At 49.8% G+C, this 24,755-nt stretch overlaps 3 protein-coding genes across 6 annotated transcripts in view; all 3 read right to left on the reverse strand.

Annotated features, from left to right (window-relative positions):
- The window catches only part of LOC122387304 (adenylate cyclase type 3-like), a 33,419-nt gene extending 29,027 nt beyond the window's left edge, over positions 1-4,392 (reverse strand). The window contains exon 1 of the mRNA XM_043377404.1: positions 3,251-4,392. Within this exon, the coding sequence (XP_043233339.1) occupies positions 3,251-3,793 (543 nt within the window). The 5' untranslated portion in view covers positions 3,794-4,392. The remainder of the gene's footprint in view (positions 1-3,250) is intronic.
- Positions 4,393-6,117: 1,725 nt separating this feature from the next.
- On the reverse strand, positions 6,118-17,111 carry LOC122387309 (meiosis-specific with OB domain-containing protein-like). 4 transcript variants are annotated; one of them, XM_043377409.1, is made up of 12 exons: positions 17,035-17,111; positions 15,548-15,732; positions 14,484-14,615; positions 14,075-14,150; positions 13,568-13,760; positions 12,788-12,941; positions 12,144-12,338; positions 11,271-11,418; positions 9,578-9,642; positions 8,971-9,089; positions 7,007-7,081; positions 6,118-6,669 (listed from the first exon to the last, which is right to left on the reverse strand). In XM_043377409.1, the coding sequence occupies exons 2-12, from the start codon at positions 15,663-15,665 to the stop codon at positions 6,586-6,588; spliced, it is 1,359 nt and encodes a 452-aa protein (XP_043233344.1). In that variant the 5' UTR covers positions 15,666-15,732; positions 17,035-17,111; the 3' UTR covers positions 6,118-6,585. The 4 variants fall into 4 exon arrangements, with proteins under 4 accessions (XP_043233344.1, XP_043233346.1, XP_043233345.1 ...); XM_043377411.1 differs by having other exon boundaries at positions 17,064-17,110; XM_043377410.1 differs by having other exon boundaries at positions 15,548-15,729; positions 17,035-17,098.
- Positions 17,112-19,459: 2,348 nt separating this feature from the next.
- LOC122387314 (pre-rRNA 2'-O-ribose RNA methyltransferase FTSJ3-like) lies at positions 19,460-23,740 on the reverse strand. Its single transcript, XM_043377419.1, has 2 exons — positions 23,525-23,740; positions 19,460-22,137 (listed from the first exon to the last, which is right to left on the reverse strand). Exon 2 carries the CDS (start codon positions 22,114-22,116, stop codon positions 19,540-19,542), a length of 2,577 nt encoding a protein of 858 aa, XP_043233354.1. The 5' UTR covers positions 22,117-22,137; positions 23,525-23,740; the 3' UTR covers positions 19,460-19,539.
- Positions 23,741-24,755: the final 1,015 nt, after the last annotated feature.

Here is a 24,755-nt window from a genome sequence, read left to right on the forward strand (position 1 = left end):
TATCGTTTGGGGGAGGGGGAAAACGGGCCACTTTAGGCCTCTGGGAAGGGGGCATGGCCCTAAATGCCCCCTCCCTGGATCCGCCAGTGTAAGAAGAGACCATTGGAGCTGCAGTTGGGTACCTCAGACATCAGGGTACGCCCTCAGATGTATGTATAGGACTCGCATGGAGACCTCTTATGCTATAGTGTACTGAAAGGACCCAAAGGAGCCTGTCTATATGGGCTCCCGGAGATAGACGTGGGCCCTCAGGAGCCCGCCAGAGCCCCAATGAGGGATAAGTGAGGGATACCAAGTGCCTGCAATTGCATATTGCATAAGCCATAACGCCTTTACAAATCAATATATTATGCATCAGTGGCAGATCCAAGGGGGGCCACATGGGTCATGACCCCCTTGGTGCCCGGGGGCACCACAGGCCTGTCAGGGGCACCACCGGCCTAGTAGGGGCACCACCAGCCCGCCAGGGGCACCACAGGCCTAGCAAGGGCACCACGGGCCTGTGAGGGGCCCCACAGGCTTGTCAGGGGCACCCCAGGTCTGTCAGGGACACCAGAGACCTGCCAGGGGCGCCGCCGGCCTCGCAGGGGCACCATGGGCCTGTCAGGGACACCAGAGACCTAGCAGGGGTACCACAGGCCTTACAGGGGCACCACCGGCCTTGCAGGGACACCTTGGGCCTGTCAGGGGCACCACAGTCCTGTCAGGGCCCAGGGGCACCAGCGGCCTAGCAGGGGCACCCTAGGCCCGCCAGAGGTACAGCCCACCGCTAAAGTAATGTAGGGTTTTACCAAACTCAACGGTTGGCTTTGACTGGCGATTGTTTAATGCGAAGTGATTGAAAAGAAGATGTCAATAGCTAAAGTTGCAGCTGCAAGGGTGACGATACATATAAGATACATTCAAAGTTTCATTGTAGTCTGGCTAATCGTTCCTAAGCTTCAGAAGCAGAACAAACCCATGACTGAAACCCCACATTACTTCTGCTGTGGACTGTACCACAGGCCTGCCAGGGTCCAGGGGCACCACAGGCCTAGCAAGGGCACCACGGGCCTGTCAGGGGCACCTCAGGCTCCCGTGCCCCCCCCCCCCCCTCCCCCCCCCAGATCCGCCAGTGATGCCACACCACGCGAAACACCGCCAACTACCAGCTGCCGCGCCATAAACACGTGCGAACAACAGTCTTTTTTTAAGGTCGACTCCGCTCGCGCAACTTTTGACTGACCCTCACTGCTACTATATTGCTTCCATATTATGCTGTGGAAAGCTTTACTTCACCAAGTGGCTAAAAACCTCCATCAAGGTAGGGGAAAGTGGGGTAAGACGGTCAGGGTAGGTAAGACGGGCACCCCTTCTGCAGACCAAACCAATAGCGCTACGAGCAAGAAAAGTTAGGACCAGAATTGCCTTTCCCACTACACACCACCATTCAAGTCTGGTGAATTTGTGTTCAGTCGATAATCTTTTATTTTGATTTCTTTAAAACACTCATTTCATTGAAAACATCCATAATGTATTGTGCAAGCTTTTGTGTACAGCACTATAGAGTTAAAAACTCGCAATCACTTGTGGTACACTCATATGCCAACAGTGTTCATTTACGGCGGATTTGCTTTGTCTGCATCAAATTGTCCACAGCGAAAAATCGTGCTGAACTTCTGACATTGAGTTTGGGGTAAGACGGGCAACTATGAACCCAATGGGTCTGTAATGGTGAAAATATTTTTGTTGCTGTAGGAAAAAAGAAGCATTTCTAATAAGAATATGTTCGATTCCGATACTCACAGACATGTTAGCAATATTCCTTCGGCACAGTTTATTCTCGAATAATGAATGTGAAAAACGGTTCTACATGGCTTCTGAACTAGGGCCTATATAGGAGCATACGCCTTCTGCACGAATCTCGTATACTGCCATTTCCGAAGCACTTGAGACCAACGAGCGACTGTATAAATGCGGCTAATCTCGGGCATTTGTTGCGAGCTGCGCTGATCGGTGAAAGAAGCTGGCCGTCTTGCCCTACCCATGTGACCGTCTTACCCCATGGGGTGGGGTAAGACGGGTTTTTGCAAGGTTTTGCAAAAATAGCTGCAGTTTATTTGTTGAATCAGGTCTAAGTCTCATCTTCTGGCAAATGAAAGTAAAATGTCTGAAAAAGGTTTTCACCCAGTTTCCCGTTTCTATGATGTTTCTAACCGGCCGAAAAATGGCTCCAAAGTTAAGGTGCCCGTCTTACCCCACTTTCCCCTATATTTTCTTAGCAATTTTTCTGGCGTTTTGGGGGGGGGGCCAAACAGGCCACTTTAGGCCTTTGGGGGGGGGGGGGGCCATGGCCCCCGTGGCCCCCCCCTGGATCCGCCAGTGTACCCGGTTGACCTGACCTTGACCCTGACCTATGCTTGACTGACCCCTACATGGAGCTGACACTCTTGTAGGCCTTATATGATGGATTGTGCACCGTTTTGACAGAGTTTATGACGAGAGGCGCCCATTGCGAAGTCCTGAAGTCCATGCTACTGAGAGCCCGATTTCAGGTGTTTGACCTGACCTTGACCCGACCTGTGACCTCAAAATTCAACTTAAAAGTACTCATCTGAAGCGTCTCGTCGCGTTCTTTCGTTTGCCGCCTCGTGCGTTTCGCTGCGCCTATTGGTTCTCGAGTTATCGGCTGGGGGCGTTTAACGCCCCCCCCCCCCCCCCCAGCAAACGGTGGGTGGCGAAATACCCCAGCAACTGCCGGGTTAACACACTAAAATCTGATGAAATGAGTAAACAATCATGCAAAATATCGAGCAAAAGGTCTCTCTGTCTCTGTCTCTGTCTGTCTGTCTCGCTCCCCCCCCCCTCTCTCTCTCTCTCTCTCTCTCTCTCTCTCTCTCTCTCTCTCTCTCTCTCTCTCTCTCTCTCTCTCTCTCTCTCTCTCTCTGTCTCTCTCTCTCTGTCTCTGTCTCTCTCTCTCTGTCTCTCTCTCTCTCTCTCTCTCTCTCTCTCTCTCTCTCTCTCTCTCTCTCTCTCTCTCTCTCTCTCTCTCTGTCTCTGTCTCTGTCTCTGTCTCTGTCTCTGTCTCTGTCTGTCTGTCTCTGTCTCTCTCTCTCTCTCTCTCTCTCTCTCTCTCTCTCTCTCTCTCTCTCTCTCTCTCTCTCTCTCTCTCTCCCTCTCTCTCTCTCTCTCTCTCTCTCTCTCTCTCTCTCTCTCTCTCTCCCTCCCTGCCTCCCTCCCTGTACCCACCGCCCCCGTTTGCATCACTCACCCTCTCTCGCAGGTGAACCCGATCAGCAGCGAAGGCCAGCGTCGATCCCACGTAGAGCGCCACTGTAAGCGCAGACATCAGCAGACACCAGCGCAGTCGCACCGGCAGACACACACAAACCAGCACCACCAGCAGCAGGTACCACTCGAGGCCGTCCGTGGGCCCGGAGCGGTGCGCCAGACGCACGTGTGCTCCAATAGTGGCGGCGAACAACACCCAGGCGGCGAACGGTACGAGGCGCCAGCCGATGGAGCCCAGCCAGCGGAGAGACGTGACGGCTAGTAGGAGCGCGTGGAGGGCGGTGAGCGTCCCTACGGTGATGAGGTGGGCCAGGCGGTGACCTGTGTCCACCTCGTGTCCGAGACTGAGAGCTCCACATACCAGCGCACAGGCTAGGAGGTACTGCACATCACTGCGGCGTGCTGTCTCGTGAAACTGACGGTACAAGTGTTCCACCTCTGGGTCGCCAAAGGTACGCAGCAGCAGCTGCCCCCAGCCGGAGCGCCGGGGATCGGAGGGCACCGGTGCTTCGTCGATCGACATCGTGGAGAAGGTGTGGCGCCCGTCGCGTGGTCAAGCTGATCAGGTGACCACTGACCACACAGCACCGCTGGGCCGGCTGGTTTGTTTCACGTGGGTAACACTAGCACTCAGTTTTATCAGGATCAGCAAGGTAGGTAGATGTGCCTCCACTTTGCGATCTTCTATGGAATGCTAACCAGTTCGCAAGACAGTGAATATAACGTAACACCGCGTCACCTCATGATGAGTCTGTGATTCCGTCCGCTCCTTTACACCGTTCGCTCGCACCTGGAAACACTGAATTGCCCGAACCCTCCTCTAGAACGTTCACGGTCGCTCGGATGCACTATCGACGCGCCGACGTTCGCGCAAGTCCGGCCGACGCCACCGATCCGCAACGACTGAGCAACATGAGCCCACCGACGGAGGCCGATTCCAGACGACCGCGCAGCCGGGGGCAGGACGCCGCGAGCAACACGCAGATTCGACGGAGACGGTCGGAACGCCGAGCAAATAATGATGCAAACAGACGGTTAGGGCAGCACGCAGAGTATTGGAAGGAGGTGGTAAACACAGAAAGCAGGTTCTGATGGAGAGTTTCTGAGAAAGCGACTGAACACAAATATACACGGAGCCGGTCTCAGGGCATATTTTAACAAATTTTTACTGCGTCCCAAAGTTGAGCAGAGGGCACGTGCTACGACTAAGGGCACAGGGCAAGGAAAAGAGTAGGGCACTGAGGAGGGCAGAAAGTAGGGCACGGCAGGTTGCAGGGCATGGCACAGGACATTTTAGAGGGAAGGCCGGGTGCAGGTCAGGGCAGACAGCAGGGCACAGGTCAGGGAACCGGACAGGGCAGGGACGCAGTAGGTCAAATCAGCAGGGGCTACGTCCCAAGGCGAGGGAACTGCGTCCCAAAATGGGACGCAGTAAGTGCCTTAAAATATGCCCTGGCCGGTCTCGATAACAGCACAGCAGTTTATAGTTACAGTAGTCACCAGTTATTACTAGTAGCTAGCTCACAGCTCGTCAGTACCGTGGTCAGTACGTTTTAGTGTGCTTGGAAGGCAGCAAAAGGAGTGCAAAGTGAAATCACGTGGTTAGAGAACCGGGACGTGACTGAGCATCTTTCGTCTTTGGCAAACGTGTCTGTTCATACATGATAGGTTTTCAATCCGTACGAGTCCATCCTGTCGTGGCAAAGAGGTTCCATCGTATCAATTTCGGCAGAACATAATATTCGAACTTAAATAAACGTTCACTTCGCGGACAATAGCTTCACTGCGAATTTTGCGAATTGTCTTTTCAGAGAAGTCATCTAAAAGCTTCTTTTTCAATAACTATAGCATAAATTAATTTTAATTTTATTGCAAAACTTTAAAACATATAACAAATGCATCCAGAACTTTAAATTGTAAGCCGCACTCGACTTCTGCTCGATAGGAAAATCACGTGTGTATGTATATATTCGGAAAGTTTGTGTACCGACCCCACATAATCAACGCTGACGGTAAAATGCTACAGCCATTATTGCCAATAAGGTAGCAGACCAGACACCGAGAGCCATTAAGTCACAAAGTAAGCTCTCTCACCAGTTAGATATTCTGTCAGCTTGAACTAAGCTACCGCCTAGTTAGCTTAGACGATGGCGATTGGCGATGTATGCTCCTATTCCCATTTGGTAAATTCACTCTGATTAGGGGTGCTTGAGACACTCTCATTCCCAGCAGCTGCTCTTATTTTCAACTAATTAGCCAGAAAACTGCCCAACGCCAGATGAGCCAATTAGGCTGGAGAGTTTGTCTCAACCAGGTTCTCCGGAAGTGAATGAGAAACTAGAATCCGCCACCGCAGTACGCGGAAGAGAATCCAATATGAAAAATAATGCAACGAAAGCTAAAATAAAATATGCAGCGGCACCAGAAAATGCAAAAAAAAAAGAAAAATGTCGGTGCCGTTTGAGTACAGTTACCACTTCCCCGTAGACAAACAGGCATATGCCACCGATCAATTACACATCGACCGGGGACAAAGCTCCCAGCTCTTACATAAACGCACAAACAACTAAACTAAGCGCCATCAAATGATTGCATTTAATGTACTCAGGTTCATGCAAGTCCGACTTCCATCTACGAGCCCTTCATTACCTCAGTTCACCGTATTTTACGTTGTCGCAATGTTTTCAACAATCAACATTTCTTCGCACTATGGTCCAGGAAATATGACAGAATTTATGATTGTATGATTATGTGATAATCACCAACAGGTAAAAATCCAATCACCGGCGATGTCAATCGGTAGGTTTCATATGAATTATCTGTTGTGTAATGTGTATGTTGTTATTATCACAGCTTTTATTGTGTTTTATAACGGAAATTTAAGTAAAAACAACACATGGTTATAGTAACTTATAACACACCAACAACAAACATCCACATCATGATAAACACATAAATACAAACATGAATAACAATTGCGGCGACCGCAGTGTTAGGGGCAGGCGTGCCGGCATCCCTCGCCACAACACAGAAGGACAAGTTGCGGTCATTTGAGGACGCGTTACCCCCAAGGACAAATGACGGTCCTCTGACGGTACGTTTCGGTCCTTAGAGGACACGTTGCGGTTCTCTGAAGACAGCCAGGTGAAGCTGATATAGGATACAGGGCAAGAAGCTCATGTGAGCCCAGTTTTCGTATGATCAAATCAGCCCTCGCAAGGACAAGCGATGTTTGCGTGATAAGGGGTGGTGTTCCACCATATCCATCCGCGAAGCTAAGGCTCAGTTTCGAATCTGGTTGGTCCCGGTCGACACTCATTGGTCGGTGCAAGTGCGTTCCATCTGTAGAATTTTCAGCAGCGGCCGGCCATCGGCCCGCATCTGGTACTTTATCCAAATCTACGGACACACACGAACGGGCTGCACTCAACAATGTGCACAAACAAACAAACTCACACGATTGACGATATCAATGCGCACTCAAAAACTCACAAACGCCCTTACAAACGTAGGCGATATAGCTAAAAACACATCCAGTGACCCGCGACATAAAAACTAGGAAAGTATGCCAAGAGAGGCATACACACTAGGGGTACATATATGTGTGCCCTGTGCGCTTGCAGTGTGTGACTGTTTGTGTGAGTGCGTGTGGGGGGGGGGGAGGGGGGGGGGGCTGCCCACTGCACAGCACCTATGTGAGCCGATACCGTTTCATAGACTGACGGCAGATACGTACCCGAGCGTGCTCCATCAGCCAGCTGTGCTTCAGGTCCAGTCGCTCCGCCTCGGACATAGCCTCGAACCGGCTCAGCTGACGACACAGACAGAAACACAGACAGTTGACACCATCGAAACGTCTTCCAACAGAATATAAAACTCAATAAAACGTAGCGAGCGGACACAAAAGCTAAAACATGTATTATTAGAAAAGATTATCAAGCAAAATAAGCTTCCAAGCGAAATGAGTGAGGTATGCCTATGGATCATGACCCCTCCTCTTACTGAGTCACCACAAAGAGAGCACAAAGTCGGGAGCTGGATTCCAAGGAGCTGTTTCAGATCGCGACGCCCCCAGCCCATTGGCCGACCACGGTGACTAAGTTGTTGGCGATTTTTTTTTTCTCACGTATGAATTCACCACCTTTGGAATGAGAAGATCCACTGAGACAAAAACGTTAGAGTAGGCGGTGTATCTGGCCATGAGCCGAGGCCTCACCTGGGTCCGCTGGATACTTTACCGGAGGGAGAGCAAGAGACGTAAAAATTCTTACTGCTCTGCATCACCGATTCCAAAATATGTCATCAGCAGCATATGTCTGTCTCACTGCCTCGTTTGTGAGCCCTCGAACTTTGTGACTTGGTGTTAAAAAGGACGTCCTAGTATCAACACACAGCAGTGAGCTTTCAATACTGTATCCCTCTATTTCGGGAAGTTGCGTCCCGCTGGCGCAGACAAAGTTACCACCTAAGTGGTAATGACTAATGAGACCAAGAAGTTGAGACCTTACCAAAAAACCCACAAACAAGTCTGCAGGCAGCTGTCCTCGCTGGCTTTCGCATTTTAAATTTTAAAACCGAGGCCCGTGCGACAGCCTGCAAACAAACTTTGAGACTCTGGACGCCCGTCAGAGTCACAATACGGGCCGGCAACTTTGGCGAATTGACGTCATACACTGCTTTAGGTCGGCGACGCAAAGATTTCTCAAACGCGCACGCATTCTGGTAGTTCACTGGATATTGATTAGATGACGTCATAGCATAAGTAGCGCCTGGAGAAAACCCAACTTTACAGCCAGGTTGCTTGGCAACTGAATGCGTCAGCATCCGCTCACAACTCCGTTCAAAGCAGGCCCAGAACGAGAGCTTGAGGCGATGCCTGAAAGCACACAGGGCAGCCTGGCGGGCGGCGGGCCACCACTCTTCTGAACTTTACATATGTGGTGTGTGGGTCATAAGCCTGGGCCAGCTTTATTACTGGACTGGTCGTAATGTTGGACATTCGTGTCAGGTTGATCTAGACGAGTAGATACCACACATCCATGGAGTGGTATTCACTATTCAGACCTTTTTGATGAGAAGACTCAGGGAGGGAGCAATACCAACACTAGACGAAAACACTCATTACTCCTATATACAGACTGGGGGGCCCGGGGCAGAACCACCGTATCACGTATCCTCGGCATAAGACAGGCCTAATGCGGTAATCAATCCCTACGAATGTGTTTTTATAGGCACAATCTCTCTTTTCACAGTGACGGACTAGAAGAGCGTGGGCCGCAAGTAATGGATAACCACTGCTTCGGTCAGCTGGGCCTATGATGTGGGTTGCGGCTGGGAGCTCCACCTTTCCAACAAACGGTCCGCTTGCTGATTCTGATTGACAGGCTCGTTATTGAGCTATTTAGCAGTGTTGGATCACTGAACACAGTGCTCGACTAGACCAGCCACAGACTGTCGTATTGACCACTGATTGCAGTATTGGACCAACGGTGAAAATCGGACCAATGACTGATCTGTTGGACTGGACCACTGAATGATATTTTGGACCGCTGACTGGTAAATTCTGGATCATAGACCTGTGTGCGTACAGAGCGTGCTCAGTGTACGTACAGAGTTCTATTTTATGGTTGGACTAATGACCGATATGTTGGACCATTAGCTGATCTGTTGCACCACCCGCTGATCTGTTGGACCACCTACCGTGGTACCGAGTGCCGTCTCGGCGTGGCGACCCTCCAGCAGCAGTTTCTCCATTCCGGCCTGGTGGTCGGCGATACCGACACGGAGCGAAAACACCTGCTGCAGCTGACCGCCGGCCCCTGACGGACACACATAGTATACAGTCTACACTGACTCATGGAGCGATACCGACGCGGAGCGAAAACACCTGCTGCAGCTGTCCGCCGGCCCCTGACGGTCACAAACCCTGAGACTCAGGGAGGGAGCGATACAGACACGGAGCGACTAAAACAACAGCCGCCACTGACCGCCGGCCCCTGACGGACGCAAGATATACATTGAGACTTAGGGAGGGAGCGATATCGACACGGAGCGAAAACACCTGACCACGTCCGGTCCCTGACGGACACGTACATTGCCTTTGGGGAGGAGCGATATTGATCGGGACCATCATGCAATTCCTCGATATCCATGATACGTATTTCGAGTTCGGTGATAGCTTGTAATAAATCACGCTACCTACCCGGTCAAAGATTGTCTGAAACCCTAAACCACCCTTCTCGGCTCGTCTTCATCTGCCCATCAATCATTTCAAGAGTATAATTGTCAGAAAACGGCTGGAACTCACCTGCCACGCAGTCGGGGTTGCGGCACTGTCCCTCCGTCTCTGGGACGTAGCGTGAACAGCGGCCGCTGAGAAACAACACACACACGGTCAGTATAGGTAGCATATGCTCTACATTACACACAACATTCATGGCACCTTGTATTTACTGCTTCCAAGGAGGCCATGTTTGTCGGAAAGAAAACGTATTAACCCGCGCCCGGCTGGGGGTCCTGGATTTCCACGCCTTGCTGGGGGGGGGGGGGGGTTGAACACCGTCTAACTCGGCTCCTGGGCCACGTAGCGATACGCGGAAGGCGGCGTTCGAAAGAGCGTAAAAAATAATGAGGAAATCACTTCGGTCAATTTTTTGGTCAGGTCAAAGGTCAGGTCACCAGAGGTCATTGAAGGCAAAATTTCGCCGATTTCCATGTCGAATGTCGACAATTTCCAAGAAGCCAACGCATAACTCGGGAACCAATAGAGCTACAGCGCCGCGGAAAAGCGCATTCGATAGCCCTATTAACGCCCTTTCTGAATAATTTTCTCAGATTTGACCTAACGTCACCGGTTTTGCCTGCAGGGGGTAAAAACTGCAAAAATAGCCGATTTTTTCGGAAACAGTTTTTCTGCAATAACTTTTGACCCAAGCCTTGTACGAGCTTACTTTTACCGGCATCGTGTTCCTCTCGTCAAGACGCATCGAATGAGCTATAACTTGACCTTGAAAGGTCAACTTGAAAAATTTGACCTCAGGTCAAGGTCATGACCTGACCGGAAAGGGTCATGTTGCATGTCAGTCGATCCGTATCGTCGAGCTGAACACATCTAAGGCGTTTTCATCGCTCTAGCATGCCTCTATCAAAAGTTATTTGCGAAAAACTGTTGGATACCATTCGTGACCTAAGATGACCTCAGGGCATAAACAGGGGTCACGGACACCATTTTCATGTTCATTGTGTCTAAACCACTTGTAATTCAGTGTTTGGGAGTGTTTATAATGTCTTTCGTCCAAAAGAGGCGCATTTTCTCCCATTGACTTATGATGGGGAGGTCGCAAAATTGACCTGACCTTAGGTCATCGATATCAAAATTCTGAGATATACATTTTGTACATGCTATTGCTCTTAGCAATCGCTGAAAGTGTCAAAGCGATCGGTCACTCGGTGTAGCTATGACAGACATTGAAACTTTTTATGAGGTGAGGTCACTTCAAGTGACCTGGTGACCTGACCTTGAATGACCTTGGTCTGAAATTTTCACAACATGTGTAGAATTGATGTATGATAAAGTGTACCAAAAACGGCGGCGCTCCGCCGCCGTTTTTGAGATATTCGCGAAAAACCAAAAGGGGGAGTGTTCAAACACCCCCCCCCCCCCCAGCAGGGCGCGGGTTAACCCATTATACCAGCGACAGTCTTGCCGCATGAACATTGAACAGCCCTATACAGTATACACATATTCCGGGACGTTGTATGTAGCCACTGGATGCTCATACACGCTTTCATTATGCTCTCTGCCTGGCATACTGAACCTTTGCATGTGCTAGCTTGTGGGAAGCTGACTATTGGCTCTCTGGTTACATAATATTGTGGATAAAACCCGCACACTCAGCTTCTTCAATCGTTTAAAGCAGCATTAATCCATACACCGTTCGTCATGGCGCTATAGCTGGCAGGGACAGACGACTACAGCGCCACCTCTGCCGCCTGCTCACCATCTGGTGATTTTGTAGCGGTCCGAATCGAGTGGCAGCCAGGTAACGAAGGCCGGTACGATCACCACATGACTGGCAGTGACGTCCTCTAGCTGCTGCAGACGCTTCTCCAGCTCCAGGATCGGGCAGCTGTCGCGCACCGACGACACTGGAGAATGGGGGCATCGTGAGAACGAAACAGGTCAGAGCAGGAGGGAGGACGAAGGAAGGTAGACAAGGGCGGGGATATGAGACCAGAGGAGGACGAGATGAGAGCGAGACTCATGGAGTGAGGGAATGCCGGGGTGGATGGAATGAAAAGGAGATGTACGACGAGGGGGAAAGAAAATGTGACATAGGCGGCATTCGAGGTGAGATGTGCGGTCGTGGGGAAGGGAAAATAGGTGCCACTCTCTTTAAGCTCTGCGCAGCGCCAGACCACGCTTATAAGGTACGGCCTCGGTTTGAATCAAACTTTATATCATAAGGCGAAAACCCTAATTAGTCAAGCCCAAGCCCTAAGCCTAAAGTCAAAAATTTAGCCGAAGTATCATCGGGCTTAGCGACACTATGATATTAACCAATTCTCCCCGTCCCCCTAATAGCCGTTTTCACGACGGGCTATCCGGCGAATACACCTGATTTGACCAATTCTGCACCTAATATCTTTTACAGCAAATATCTTCATTCTATAAATTTAACTATTTCAGTGTTGTAATCGATGATGCTCTCTGATAATATGACAAAGCAGGCATATAAGCAATTAGTGCAACCCTAGCTGATAGCTAAGAGACACACTGAACCTGATTTGACCAAATCTGCACCTAATCTGCAGTACCAGATGTGCACCAAATGTGTACCAGATGGCTGTCGTGAAAACGGCTAATATCTCACGATTGATATCCTCGTCGCCAGCACTGTTGAGTTCGGCGGCCGAGCGCTCGGCGCGGCACCTCCGGCCGAACTGGGCCAGCGTCTGGGCAGCTCTGAGACGCGGCTCGGGCGTGACCACGGTCTGGGACCCGGCCACCGCCACGGCGGTCTGGCGGTACGCGTCGTACTTGATCCGGCAGTCGGTGACCAGCAGCACTGTCGGGTGAAGGGACGTAATTAGGATGGGTTAAGCTATCTGAAGAAGGGTAGGTTACGGCCAAGTGTACAGATATACGGACAAGGTGAACCAGATCAGGGTGCTCAGTGCTCAGTGCTCAGTGCTCACGCACCCCATCGGCCATCGCTACAGCGTAAGTTAACAGAATGCACGATACAAGTCAGACTAAGCTAAGATACTTCACCGATGAACAGAAACGGAACATTGAACGGTCAAAAAGACAAATAAGACGAAAAGGAACGATACCATACAGTCGAACGAAAAAAAAAACGGGACGAATAATAGGCAATAGCAGAAACGAAACTAAACCAAGCTAGGCGAAACTACACAAAACGAAACGACCTAGTCGTATGGGATAGAACAACTAAGCCTACAGACCAAATCAGCCGAGCCGCAAAACCACCGCCAACTTATTCATTCATCATACCAGTCTCCCAGGGTGTCCACTGCTGGGCCAGCCGGATGAGCTCGGCGTCCCACAGCTGCAGCCCGAAGCTGTTACAGCTCGGGTCGGTCAGGCGGACCTCACAGTTCTGCAGCTGCCGGCCCTGACGCGTGTTCACGTCACGCGGCTTTCCCACCTGGCAGACGCCGGATAAACGACACATATACAGATACGTCAGAGACAAAGACATCTCAACGACCTTTTTACTAAACGTGAGTTCTGATAATTATACCGTCTGACGAAAATAAGCCGCACACGTAATTAAATCAGGTCTATCGTACGCCCTAAACAACATCAAAGGATCCATTCAAATACAAAGTCTGCCATTCACTCATTACAAACGAGGAACAATTATTAGAGGCTGCCTCCTCCCCCCCCCCCTCCGTTCCAGCTTTCGACCCGCTCCCCGTTCCAGCACTTGCCCGTTTCCCGTTCCAGCATTTCCCGTTCTCCGTTCGAATACCTACTCGTTCCGTACCCCGTTCCAGAATGTACCTTTTCAACCCGTTCTAAGCCCCACCGAACCAAAAGCAACCACTGCACCTGTGTGCACGCATTGATTGTGCATATGAGCCCGCATTTCGCAACTGTACTCAACACAATACAATGTACTTGCATATGTATTGTCCCAACAATTACTGATGCAGTATCGACATGCCCACTTGTTAGAGGGATATCACTATTTGATTAGCCCTTCCCGCCACTCCTCACACCACCCTTCCCGCTCACCCACTCTCCCGTATCGTCTGCTCCCTCACTAACCCGTCTGACGAGCGCCAGAATAGAGCGGGTGACCGGCTGGACGCTGGGCGACGCAGAGAGCTCCGAGAGGGGAGGAGGCGGTGGTGTCGACACCGGGGGCGGCGGGACGCTCCACAGATCACGGAACGCACACGCGTCGCCCGTGAACAGAGACACGACAGAGCTGGACTCGTTGAGCTTCAGGTGAAACGGACTGCGAGAAGGGAGGAGAAGGGATAGAAGGGAGAGGGGAGGGAGCGAGGGAAAGAGGGAAAGAGGGAGTCAGATAACGGTGTAAGCTGACCGGGAGATATAATATTTGAGGAGACAGTTCAGTTGCACATAAATGAACTGACGGAAAAGGCAAAAACACCAGTTGATTGGAAGCCTGGATAGTGTCAGATTTGTCAGATCAGTACGACAGACATCAAGATTCGGCAGTGCCATGATCAGAGTGCAAGGAGGAGAGAGACAATTACGGGAGGGCGAGAGGGAGAAAGAAATAGGGAGAGGGCAGCAATTACTCGCCTGGAGGCGTGTGGTCGGTAGTTTTCATCCACATCGGTGGGCTGACGAGGCACCACCTGCGGGCCCTGCACCAGGACTGAAACACCACAGTGCGGGACTTGGCGGCACGGATAATCGAAGCATCGATGCGCAGCCGTGATAGCGGCATTGCATCATAACACTCACAAGTCACAATATAAGCCACGAGAAAACAGGCAGAACCACAGTAAAATATTTGCACCGAGACAAAAATTGGGCATTAGGCTAGATAAAATTGACGTCAAGGTTAGTGTTTGTATTCGTTACGCGTTACATTATTACCTACCTACATATTACACGGAAATCCCAAGAAACGCGTCGTTATGAAACCGAATTACCGATGATTCTCTACGCGTCGCGATGCACAGCACAGCTACCACGTGCCACGTACTGGTATCGCCGACGTGGAACAGGCCGGCCTGAACCGCCACATGCCGCTGGCTGCCCCAGCTGGCCACATTTATCGTGTCGTCCACAGAGTCTCGGAGCGTGAAGGCCAGCACTGAGACCTGGGTTAGCGGGTCTGGAATCGGGAGAACGCAGGTCAGGGACGGGAGGTTATAGCTCAGGGACGGGAGGTTATAGGTCAGGGAGGTCATAGGTCAGGGACGGGAGGTCATATAGGTCAGGGACGGAAGGTTATAGGTCAGGGGCGGGAGGCTAGAGGTCAGGGACGGGAGGCTTAAGGTCAGTGAGGGGAGACTAGAGGTCAGGGACGGGAGAATGCAAGTCAGGGACGGGAAAATAAAGGTCAGGGACGGGAGCTTAGAGGCTAGGGACGGGACGTTCAGGGACGGGACATTACAGGTCAAGGACAGGATACCATAGGTCAGGGACGGGAAAATGCAGATAAGGAACGTGAGAGTAAAGATCAGAAACGGGATGCAATAGACCGGGGACTTGAGGTCAAGTGCATACCGTCACGATCAAGAGATTCCGGGATTACCCAGGATTAGGCGAATGATGGGCAAATTAGGTGAATGTATGATCACCCGATTGTGACTACATATCGGCATTCGGTAACATCAATCACAATAACAATATGAGAGTAAAAAGCCACAGGGTGTCACGCGTGGAAACTACCGGTCAACCGTATAGCTTCGACAGCCGACGGGGGAATAAAGTGCTGGAGGATTTTGCGGCGTAAGTACGGCACCGGCAGCTGACCGGCACATCGGTAACACATGGCACGGCTACCAGGTCCTAGCCGACCACCTGGGTCACATCAGGGACACGTATGGGGCAAGCACGACGTCATGGCCCATTCGCAAGGACTACCGACACGACAAACTCAGAACGAGCACATTCAAATAGCGCCGGTGGCACTCTACGGCAATATTATTGTAGGATAAATGATCGAAAACGGTACCTCCGGAAGAGCCGGATGAAAGTACGTGCCGTCCCAAGCACAGCACAGCACACTGCACAGGATGGCACAGCAGGACGATGACTTACCGCGCTTGCTGGTCACCGCCCTGGGGTCCTGTTTGGCGATGACGAGCCCGACCAGACTGCAGGCGCCGCTCAGTGACGGCGCTAGGCCAGAGATGGTGGTGCTGCCCGCGGCGTGCATGGTGACGCCGGCTTATTGTGACGCCTTGTGACGCCGACTCAGTCTGTGGAGGCTGGAGCGCTTCCTACTAAGAGAACATGAAGTCCGTGTACGGTGATTTTGTGACACATGCACGCCTAAGAATCGGGTTGTAGGCCAGTTGTGAATTGATGCTACCTTTCATATCCCCCTTCTCCGAATAGTCACAACTGACGAGCGAAGGAGGGTCAAAGAAGTGAAATATTGGGAAGACGGCAGTCGTCGGCTTATTTGAACTATAAAGGTCCAGTGAAACTTTGGAAACAAGGAAGAAAACAAAACCAAAGGCGGTAAAGCTGAGAGAAAATAGCTTCAAAAGCAGGGATGCGGAGCCGGAGCCGGAGTCGGAGCCGGAGCCGCCGGAGCCGGCATATTTTGCCCGGAGCCGGAGCCGGAGCCGGAGCCGTGAAACAATATAGACCGGAGCCGGAGCCGGAGCCGGAGCCGCCAAAAAAGGGGGTGACTCCGGCTCCTTTTTATTTTTTGAAGAGGAAAAAAATAATTGATGTAGTTCGGTTTGACAGTACAATGCAGTGAAACATATGGTATGTACTTACGTCATGGGCCATCAAGTGAATGAAAAAAGCCGAATATCCCCAGTATCCCACAGTGCGCCATCAACTTCCTGTCTGCTCCTCCCCCCCCCCCCACGTCTACTGCATCCCCAGAACATGAGGACCGGTCATCAGGTGACGGCCATTGTTTTCAAGCCAGTGCAGTGGACTGCGACTCCCAGCACCGTCTCTGCCGAGACGGGTGTCAGCTTACGATGGTTCAGTGAACTCCGATTCGCGGCGACTGCGTTTCCAATGCCATCGCTTCCTAGTCCTTTGTTCTGCCAGTTCTCTCCGAGGTGCGTTTGCGCGGGGACGCGGTCATGAGCCGGTCATGGCAAAGAGTAACGCGTATAACCAATCCAATTTTTATTCCACCCATATTTAATTGATTGCATAGGGGATGTACTGAGTCGGAGCCGGAGCCGCCGGAGCTGGAGCCGCCGGAGCCGGACCATTTTACTCGGAGCCGGAGCCGGAGCCGGAGCCGCCATAACATTTCACCCGGAGCCGGAGCCGGAGCCGGAGCCGATTTTTTTCTCCGGAGCCGGAGCCGGAGCCGGAGCCGTCTGAAATTTCCACGGCTCCGCATCCCTGTTCAAAAGGATTTATTTCATAGACTCGTAGCAAATGCACACTCAAAACCTAGATCAAGATGCGCCAGGCTGATTAGCTGCGCCTGTCTGTGGCCAGTTGCCAGTTCCTAAGTGATAAACTATCAGACGTGTTACAGTTACTCATTCACTTGCCAATCTTCTAAAAAGTATATTTTCACTGTTGCACCTTATCTTCCTGACCAAAAATGAAGCAATTTCAGCCTAGCAACCCCCAGCCGCCTGTTTCCACCCATTCAAATTTCATGTTTGTTTTGAAATGATTTGCGACCTGATTGCTTGGCCTTGAGACTGCTTCACGAGCCGGCGCAAACAAGAACTTTATTAATGTTTTTCTTTTCCACGGAGCCTCCTGGTCGAAGGATAAACACAAGATTACCGTTTACAGGCGAGATATGACGATAAAGGAAATATAGGCAGAGCAAAGGGAGTGTCTAAAAAGCAGACGAGATTAGCAGACGAGCCCATGCTCAGTAACTATATATGGCCTTGCAGTAACTACTGGACCGATTTTGATAATTCTTTCACCATTCAATAGCAGGGAACTTATATAGGTGCCGTTTTTCGTTTTTTGGCGATTGGTTCACTCTGACTGGACCAATCGGACCAAAATGGTCCAGAACCATACACCCCCTTAAAAGCAGACGAGCCCATGCTCCGAAACTACTGAACCGATGTCGATGAAACCTTCACCATTAGATGCGCCGTGGTCTGAAACGGTGCCGTTTTTGATAATTTTTTGATTGGTCCACCCTAAGTGGTCCAAATCGGTCCAAAACCCCTAAAATCTGTTGCAGACGAGCCCATGCTCCGAAACTACTCGACCAATTTCGATGAAACCTTCACCATTAGACGCGCCGTGGTCTGAAACGGTGCCGTTTTTGATGATTTTTTGATTGGTCCACCCTAAGTGGTCCAAATCGGTCCAAAATGCCTAAAATCCGTTTGTACTTTGTCAGAGTCCGGATAGATTTCTGCAGCACAGAGGTGCCCCAAACCCATTGTCATGCATTTTGCTTTGCAAACTAGAGCAAAAATGCATGCTAATTGGGCCTGGGGCACCTCCGCGCTGCGGAAACCAGCTGATCGGTTGACTACATGAAAACGTATTTTTGGGCTGTACTTGAACCGATTTGGACCACTTAGGGTGGACCGATCAAAAAAAAAAAAAATCCAAAAGCGGCACCGTTACAGACCACAGCGCGTCGAATGGTGAAGGTTTCGTCCAAATCGGTCCAGTAGTTTCGGAGCATGGGCTCGTCTGTAACAGATTTTAGCGGTTTTGGACCGATTTGGACCACTTAGGGTGGACCAATCAAAAAATTATCATAAACGGCACCGTTTCAGACCACAGCACGTCTAATGGTGAAGGTTTCATCGAAATCGGTCCAGTAGTTTCGGAGCATGGGCTCGTCTGCAACAGATTTTAGGGGTTTTGGACCGATTTGGACCACTTAGGGTGGACCAATCAAAAAATTATCATAAACGGCACCGTTTCAGACCACGGCGCGTCTAATGGTGAAGGTTTCATCGAAATCGGTCCAGTAGTTTCGGAGCATGGGCTCGTCTGCAACATATTTTAGGGATTTTGGACCGATTTGGACCACTTAGGGTGGACCAATCAAAAAATTATCAAAAACGGCACCGTTTCAGACCACGCCGCGTCTAATGGTGAAGGTTTCATCGAAATCGGTCCAGTAGTTTCGGAGCATGGGCTCGTCTGCAACAGATTTTAGGGGTTTTGGACCGATTTGGACCACTTAGGGTGGACCAATCAAAAAATTATCAAAAATCAGACCAAGGCTCATCTAATGGTGAAGGTTTCATCGAAATCGGTTCAGTAGTTTCGGAGCATGGGCTCGTCTGCAACAGATTTTAGGGTTTTTGGACCGATTTGGACCACTTAGGGTGGACCAATCAAAAAATTATCGAAAACGGCACCGTTTCAGACCACGGCGCATCTAATGGTGAAAGTTTCATCGAAATCGGTTGAGTAGTTTCGGAGCATGGGCTCGTCTGCTTTTAAGGGGGTGTAAGGCTCTGGACCATTTTGGTCAGATTGGTCCAGTCAGAGTGAACCAATCGCCAAAAAACGAAAAACAGCACCTATATAAGTTCCCTGCTATTGAATGGTGAAAGAATTATCAAAATCGGTCCAGTAGTTACTGAGCATGGGCTCGTCTGCTAATCTCGTCTGCTTTTTAGACACTCCCCAGAGCAAATGAATAAAAAACGATGCATTGCAAAGCCAGGGACGTAGCCCAGGGGGGGGGGGAGGGAACGGGGGCCATGGCCCCCTGAAGGCGAAAAATAAAATAAAATTTAATAAAAAATAAAAATAAATAACAACAGCTGCACCCCACCCCCAAACAATAGTGGGCAAAATCCGAGGAGTTTTCCTTTTTGCAGGAGGTACGACCAAGGTACGACACTAGCCCGCTACCTGTGGGCCCCTTCCTGAGCAAAATCCTGGCTACGTCTCTAGCTAGGTGTATTTCCCGGCATTGGTATTTCCCCATGATTCTACAAGCCTGTTCGTGTGCCTGTCTCTGTGTCCTTCCATCCAGAGCCACAGCCAGCCTCCGCCTCGTGCTCCAAAAGCCGTCGCTAGCTGTAGACTTCATGGTATATTTCGGCACATGACATGAACAACACAATGTGATAGAAGCTCCCGCCAAGCTACGATTTTCATCTCTTACCGCCCCGTCCTCTCCCGCCGCCGCCTCCCCGTCCCTTTCCACCTCCTCGGCCGGACTTGCCCGCCCTGCCACCTTTTCCAGGTTTACCCCCACCAGCATTTTTCATCGCTCTCAAGTCCTTCTTCATCCTAGGGTCGACCACCTTGTAGCGTCCCTTGACGCCGGCAGGCCGGATTGCCCGCTTCCCAGACTGTGTCGACTTCTTTGCTACCACGTACTTCACCTCTTCCTGTTTCTTGCTACGCGCCCGTGCGTAGATCTTTTTCAGCTCACGCGCCTTCTCCATGGTGGTGGTATCTTCCTTTTGCATCACGCCTTCGGCGCGCTTCTTGGCCTTCTCCAGCCTCTTCTGAAGGCGACGCTTCTTTCGTGCCTTGGCCTCGGCCACTTTCTTGATGGGTCGTGCATCCACCTCCTTGAGGCGCTGTTTGTACTCTGCCACCAGCGCCGGGTCCAGCTCCGGCTTCCAGCGCATGTGCCGCTTCTCGTCATCCACGAACCACGCGGGCAGGTTCGCGTCGTCAAACGCGTACCTGTTGTAGCTGGCGTCGACGATGTCACGGCGAGACTTCTTGGAGTGGATGAGCATGGAGCCCAGAGCCAGGCCCTCGGCGTCCAGCTTCACCTGCCGCTTCTTCTTGGGAGCGGGCGTGCCGGAGACGGCCTCCGCCGCTGCCATTGCGCGTTTCCGTCCCTTGGCTCGTGGTGCGTCGTCGTCTGACTCGTCGGAACTGCTGTCCGACTTCGCGTCACCTTCGCTGGCGCTGTCCGCATCATCTTCGCCTTCGCTATCACTATCAAATTTGGACTTGCCCTGCTTGCTTGTTGACTTTTCTACCTCTGTATCCTCCTGTTCTTCGCCGTTTTCTTTTGTTTCACCGGGCTCTTTCTTAGCGTTACTGAATAAGGTACCACCTTTTGCCTCATGTGACTTCAGCGCTTGCTCCAATTCGAAATCCTCGTCAGCTTCATCTTCAATTGACTCAAAAACGTCTTTGTCGAACCACAGTTCGGCTTTACGTGCCCGGCGCTCTATATTTGAGGCCTTCCTTCCTTTGGTGAGCTCAATGTCATCCACCAGCAGCTGCGGTTCTTCTTCGTCGTCCTCTTCATCCACATCTGAGCCACCGTCACCCTTTGCATCCAGTCCAAGTCCGTCTGGGCCTTCCTCATCGTCGTCAACCCACTGCAGGTCATCCTCATCTAGCCTCTCTGGTAAGTTCGGATCGAAGTTACCCATGGCGTCTCGGGCTTTGTCTTCACGGTCGAACGCCCTTATCCGAGGAACGTCATCATCCTCCACAGGCTCTTCATCCATGGGGATGTCATTCACGTCAGCATCGAGTGCCTTACTGGGATCCTTTATGTCACGAAGTGCAAACAGGTCTTGTTCTGACTGCTCTACTCTGCCCTCAGTTGAATAACCAGACACTCGGAGCTTCTCTAGAATCGATCTCCGCTCTCGAAGCAGCTTCTTTCGTTTCTTTTTAGCTTCTGCATGCTGTTGTGCCTTCAGTTCAGCTATCTGCTTATCAATCTTTGTGAGCTCATCTTCCTCCGCATCCTCCGGCTCTTTTTCTTCAGTGACATCTTCCTCTTTCTTCTCCAGCTCGTCTTTCAGCTTCTTTCTCCACTTGATAAGCGACTTGATCTCGGCTTTGCCAAGAACTTTGATGTCTTCACAGCTGGAACGGATTTCATCGGTGGTAGCAGGATGGTTCGCGATAACATCGGTGTCCAGGACGATCTTTGTCGCAGCCTGCAGCATCCCAAGATGATTTGCCTTGCTGATGAAGTCCGATGCCTTTAGAACATTGTAGACGGTGGCATCACCCTCTGCGTATCCTAAGGCCTTCTCCTTCTTCATCGGACGTCCGAGCACCAGCTGGGTGGGCTTCTCTTCGGTCAGCTCGCCGAACACGTACTTCGAGTTCAGGAACTTGGGATCGATTTTGTCGGGGGCTTTATAGCCCTGACAAACGACGAAGATTTCGGCGGACTCGTTTCGCGAAGCCTGAGGCTTGGTGGCATGGACTTTGTTGAAGAACATCTTGAAGACCCAGATAAGCGCATGGTAGTCTTTGGAGCGGAACACTTTCGTGACAAACCATCCGCCCTTGCGCAGGAAGTCAGTGGCAAGTGCAAGTGCCGATAGCGTTAGCTCAGCCTGCTTGAAAGCATCGTGCAGCCACGACTTGCCGACGTTCGGAGCGCCGTCGTTCATCACCACATCTGCTTTCCACGTCTTCAGTTCGCGCTTCAACGCCTGGCGACACTTGTCGGTCGTGATGTCCTCACGAAGTGCGATGCAGTTGGGGATTGGCTTGATGGGTGCGATATCGACACCCACACAAATGCCTGCCTGAGGCATGTTTTGGCGCGCCACCTGCATCCATGATCCTGGCGCAGCACACAAATCTAGCACCACACGCGACTTCTGCAGAAATTCAAACTTGCGGTTTAGCTGAATAAGCTTGAATGCAGACCGAGCACGAAAGCCGGTCTCTTTAGCAAGGTGATAGAATTTGTCCTTTCTTTGCTTTCCAGTTTGATGTTTCACACCCATGGCTGGCGTCTAGTGGTCACCCTGAAACAGAGGGGGAGAAAGAGATTAGCACAAATGTTATTGTGTGGTAGCACACAAAGCTCCATCCGGTTCCTTTAGAAGCAGGCAATAAAAATCCAGCATTTGGACATGATTATAATTTGTGGTGTGGAATGACTGACAACATGAGGTAGTAGCGACTAGGAAGATACGGTGATTTGCCATACTCATGAAGCCAAGGGATGTTTTAACTCAGAAGTTTTTTTTGTGGACCAAATCAAATATGTGATTTGTCCTGTCTCCAGCAATTGACATGAGGACTGAGCTGAATTAGAATCGAATCAGGGGATAAACTGAATAAGCATGATGTATTTATAAAATATCTATGCAATAACCATTGTCTATGTAAGCATCTATCCAATGACTAATGAGTACCTATTGTAGGAAAGACATAAAATATAACAATATCTTTTTTTTTGCCTTAGAGATGTTATTTAATTAAGTATCACAAAGCCCTACAATTTGCAAATCAAAAGGCACATAAAATGATATCACTGCTATGACATAGTTGATTTTCTTTTAAAAATGGGTCTCCGTGACAATGCTAGGCATGATACCAATATTACTATTTGTGGACTGTGGTAAGTGGTCTAGCCAAGAATATATGCATTTGTTACCTATAGAGTTAAAACAAAAAACTCAAGGCTGCAAAAGAAAAACAATGTGGCAAACTTTATAATCAAATTAAACATACTATGGGTAAATTTTGTACTGATTCAACAATGTGGCCTAAAATGTTTTCCCAAGCAAGAAAAAGAACATTGTGTGTCTTTGACTGCGTCTGCAGGTGACATGCTAAGTGGTGCCTATGACAGATGACACCTTGGAGTTGGACTCAGGACTGCAGATCCATTATCCAACGGTCCAACCTTCAGCCCAGGTTCACTTCACCAGTGATAACTGTATTCAATAGTTTGAAGCATCACAGCTCATCCTACTTATGACTTAGTCTATCTCTATTTTCTCGCCACCTCAACCTGCCACGTACCTATTTGAATATGATATGGAAGTGTGGGGACTTAGGTTATGGTAGCTTTAATGCATATAAAAATATGCAGGTAATTGCTAAGAGATCAAGTGACTTATTTATTAAAAAAGAGGATAATCTTTAAGTGTTCTAACACTGAACTATGACAAAATTCACATCACAAGGGCCGTACATTTGAGTCAAATCCTGTTTCTGATTAACAAAGAAACTTGGATGAAAATGAATGAAAATACAAATTAATTGTAAACCAATGGTTTATTTAACGAATATATGAATAAACTAATAACCCACTGGAGAAACCAACATAAAATTAACAGAAATTAAATAACTAGTACCTATCAAACTTAACAATAACTCAACTAAGCTCGACATTTTACTTACCAGCGCACTAAAACGAAGATTGACGTCTCGAAATAACATGTAATGATATACCAGTTAAAACACAAACAAGCTACCAGCTTAGGTTGCCATCCGTATATGAATTAAACCATAAAAAAGGAATGAAAAATCCCTAACTTTGAGCAATGAACCAGCCAAGGCTATTGGCCTGTTCCAGCGCCTCCAGAAGAAATTCTTGACTGGAGGCTCTACCAGAGGTTTTACTGGAGGCGCTGGAACGCAATCTGGAGATTTCTGGAGATTGGCGTCATAGATACCAAAAGAATGACGATTGTTCTCTCTTGAAACGCAAAATTTGTTTTCAATTTTAGTTAAAAAGATAAATAAAATTATAGCAATGTAATTTTCTTTTCATTCAAGTTGTAAAATAATCAGTCAAATGTCCTTTGTTTACATTCGTGATTGTCACATGTGCACCATAATTGTAGACCAGAGCCTCCAGAGAAATTTGGACCTCTCAACTCTCTGGAGGCTACTGGAGGTTTCTGGAGCTTTGGCGAGAGCTTTCTGGAGCTTTCTGGAGGCGCTGGAACGCTCTCTGGAGGATTCTAGAGCTTTCTGGAGCTTTCTGGAGGTTTCTGGAGGCGCTGGAACAGGCCCATAATAAACCAGGTAGAACGCTCCGGGAAAAAAGTTGGAAACAATAAATTAGTTGCGGCATTCCCTGATGACGCGAATGTGGGTCAGCGGCCGGCGGCCGGCGGCCGCTAACACTGTATGAGGATGCATGCACGGAACTTTTGCTTGTTGGAGATTGCGCTAGGCAGATAAATGTTAATGTTAGGATATGTTTCGAAAGTAAATTGAACGACGCTTCGAACGCCGTCAATGAATTTGCGATACGACGACTATTTGTTTAGTTAAAGCCGGCGAACTTTTACCTTCCGACCGCGCGGGGAAGCGATACGGTGCCACACTGACGGTTTTTACGATAACTCAAAATTCTTTTGAGCTAAAGAGCTGAAATTTGACGTGTACAATCTTTTGATCAAGCTGGATCTTCTGGTACAAGTCGCATATTTAAGGTACGTCAGGTTGTTGACCTATGTTATCGCTCGTGAGCCTCTACACAGTCCAAAAGCAACGCAATTTCTGGACACTCAGTGCCAAGAAATCCTTCACAGAAAGATGACACTTGGCAGAAAGAAGAGCTGTCGGTTTCTTACCGTTCGTATGTGTTGTGTTTTCACAAGAGTTTAGTAAGGTCAGGTCC

The sequence above is a fragment of the Amphibalanus amphitrite genome, unplaced genomic scaffold (genome assembly GCF_019059575.1).
Source record: "Amphibalanus amphitrite isolate SeventyFive unplaced genomic scaffold, NRLGWU_Aamphi_draft 000281F_arrow, whole genome shotgun sequence".
Taxonomy (NCBI): domain Eukaryota; kingdom Metazoa; phylum Arthropoda; class Thecostraca; order Balanomorpha; family Balanidae; genus Amphibalanus; species Amphibalanus amphitrite.

Bases quoted from the DNA above. Each gene is read 5' to 3' on its own strand.
- LOC122387309 (XM_043377409.1), bottom strand. From the start codon at position 15,665: ATGCACGCCGCGGGCAGCACCACCATCTCTGGCCTAGCGCCGTCACTG. The intron at 14,616-15,547 runs GTAAGTCATCGT...TCCCGATTCCAG, and splicing joins GGCGGTGACCAGCAAGCGCG to ACCCGCTAACCCAGGTCTCA. The intron at 9,090-9,577 runs GTGAGTTCCAGC...TGTGTCCGTCAG, and splicing joins CAACCCCGACTGCGTGGCAG to GGGCCGGCGGTCAGCTGCAG.
- LOC122387314 (XM_043377419.1), bottom strand. From the start codon at position 22,116: ATGGGTGTGAAACATCAAACTGGAAAGCAAAGAAAGGACAAATTCTAT.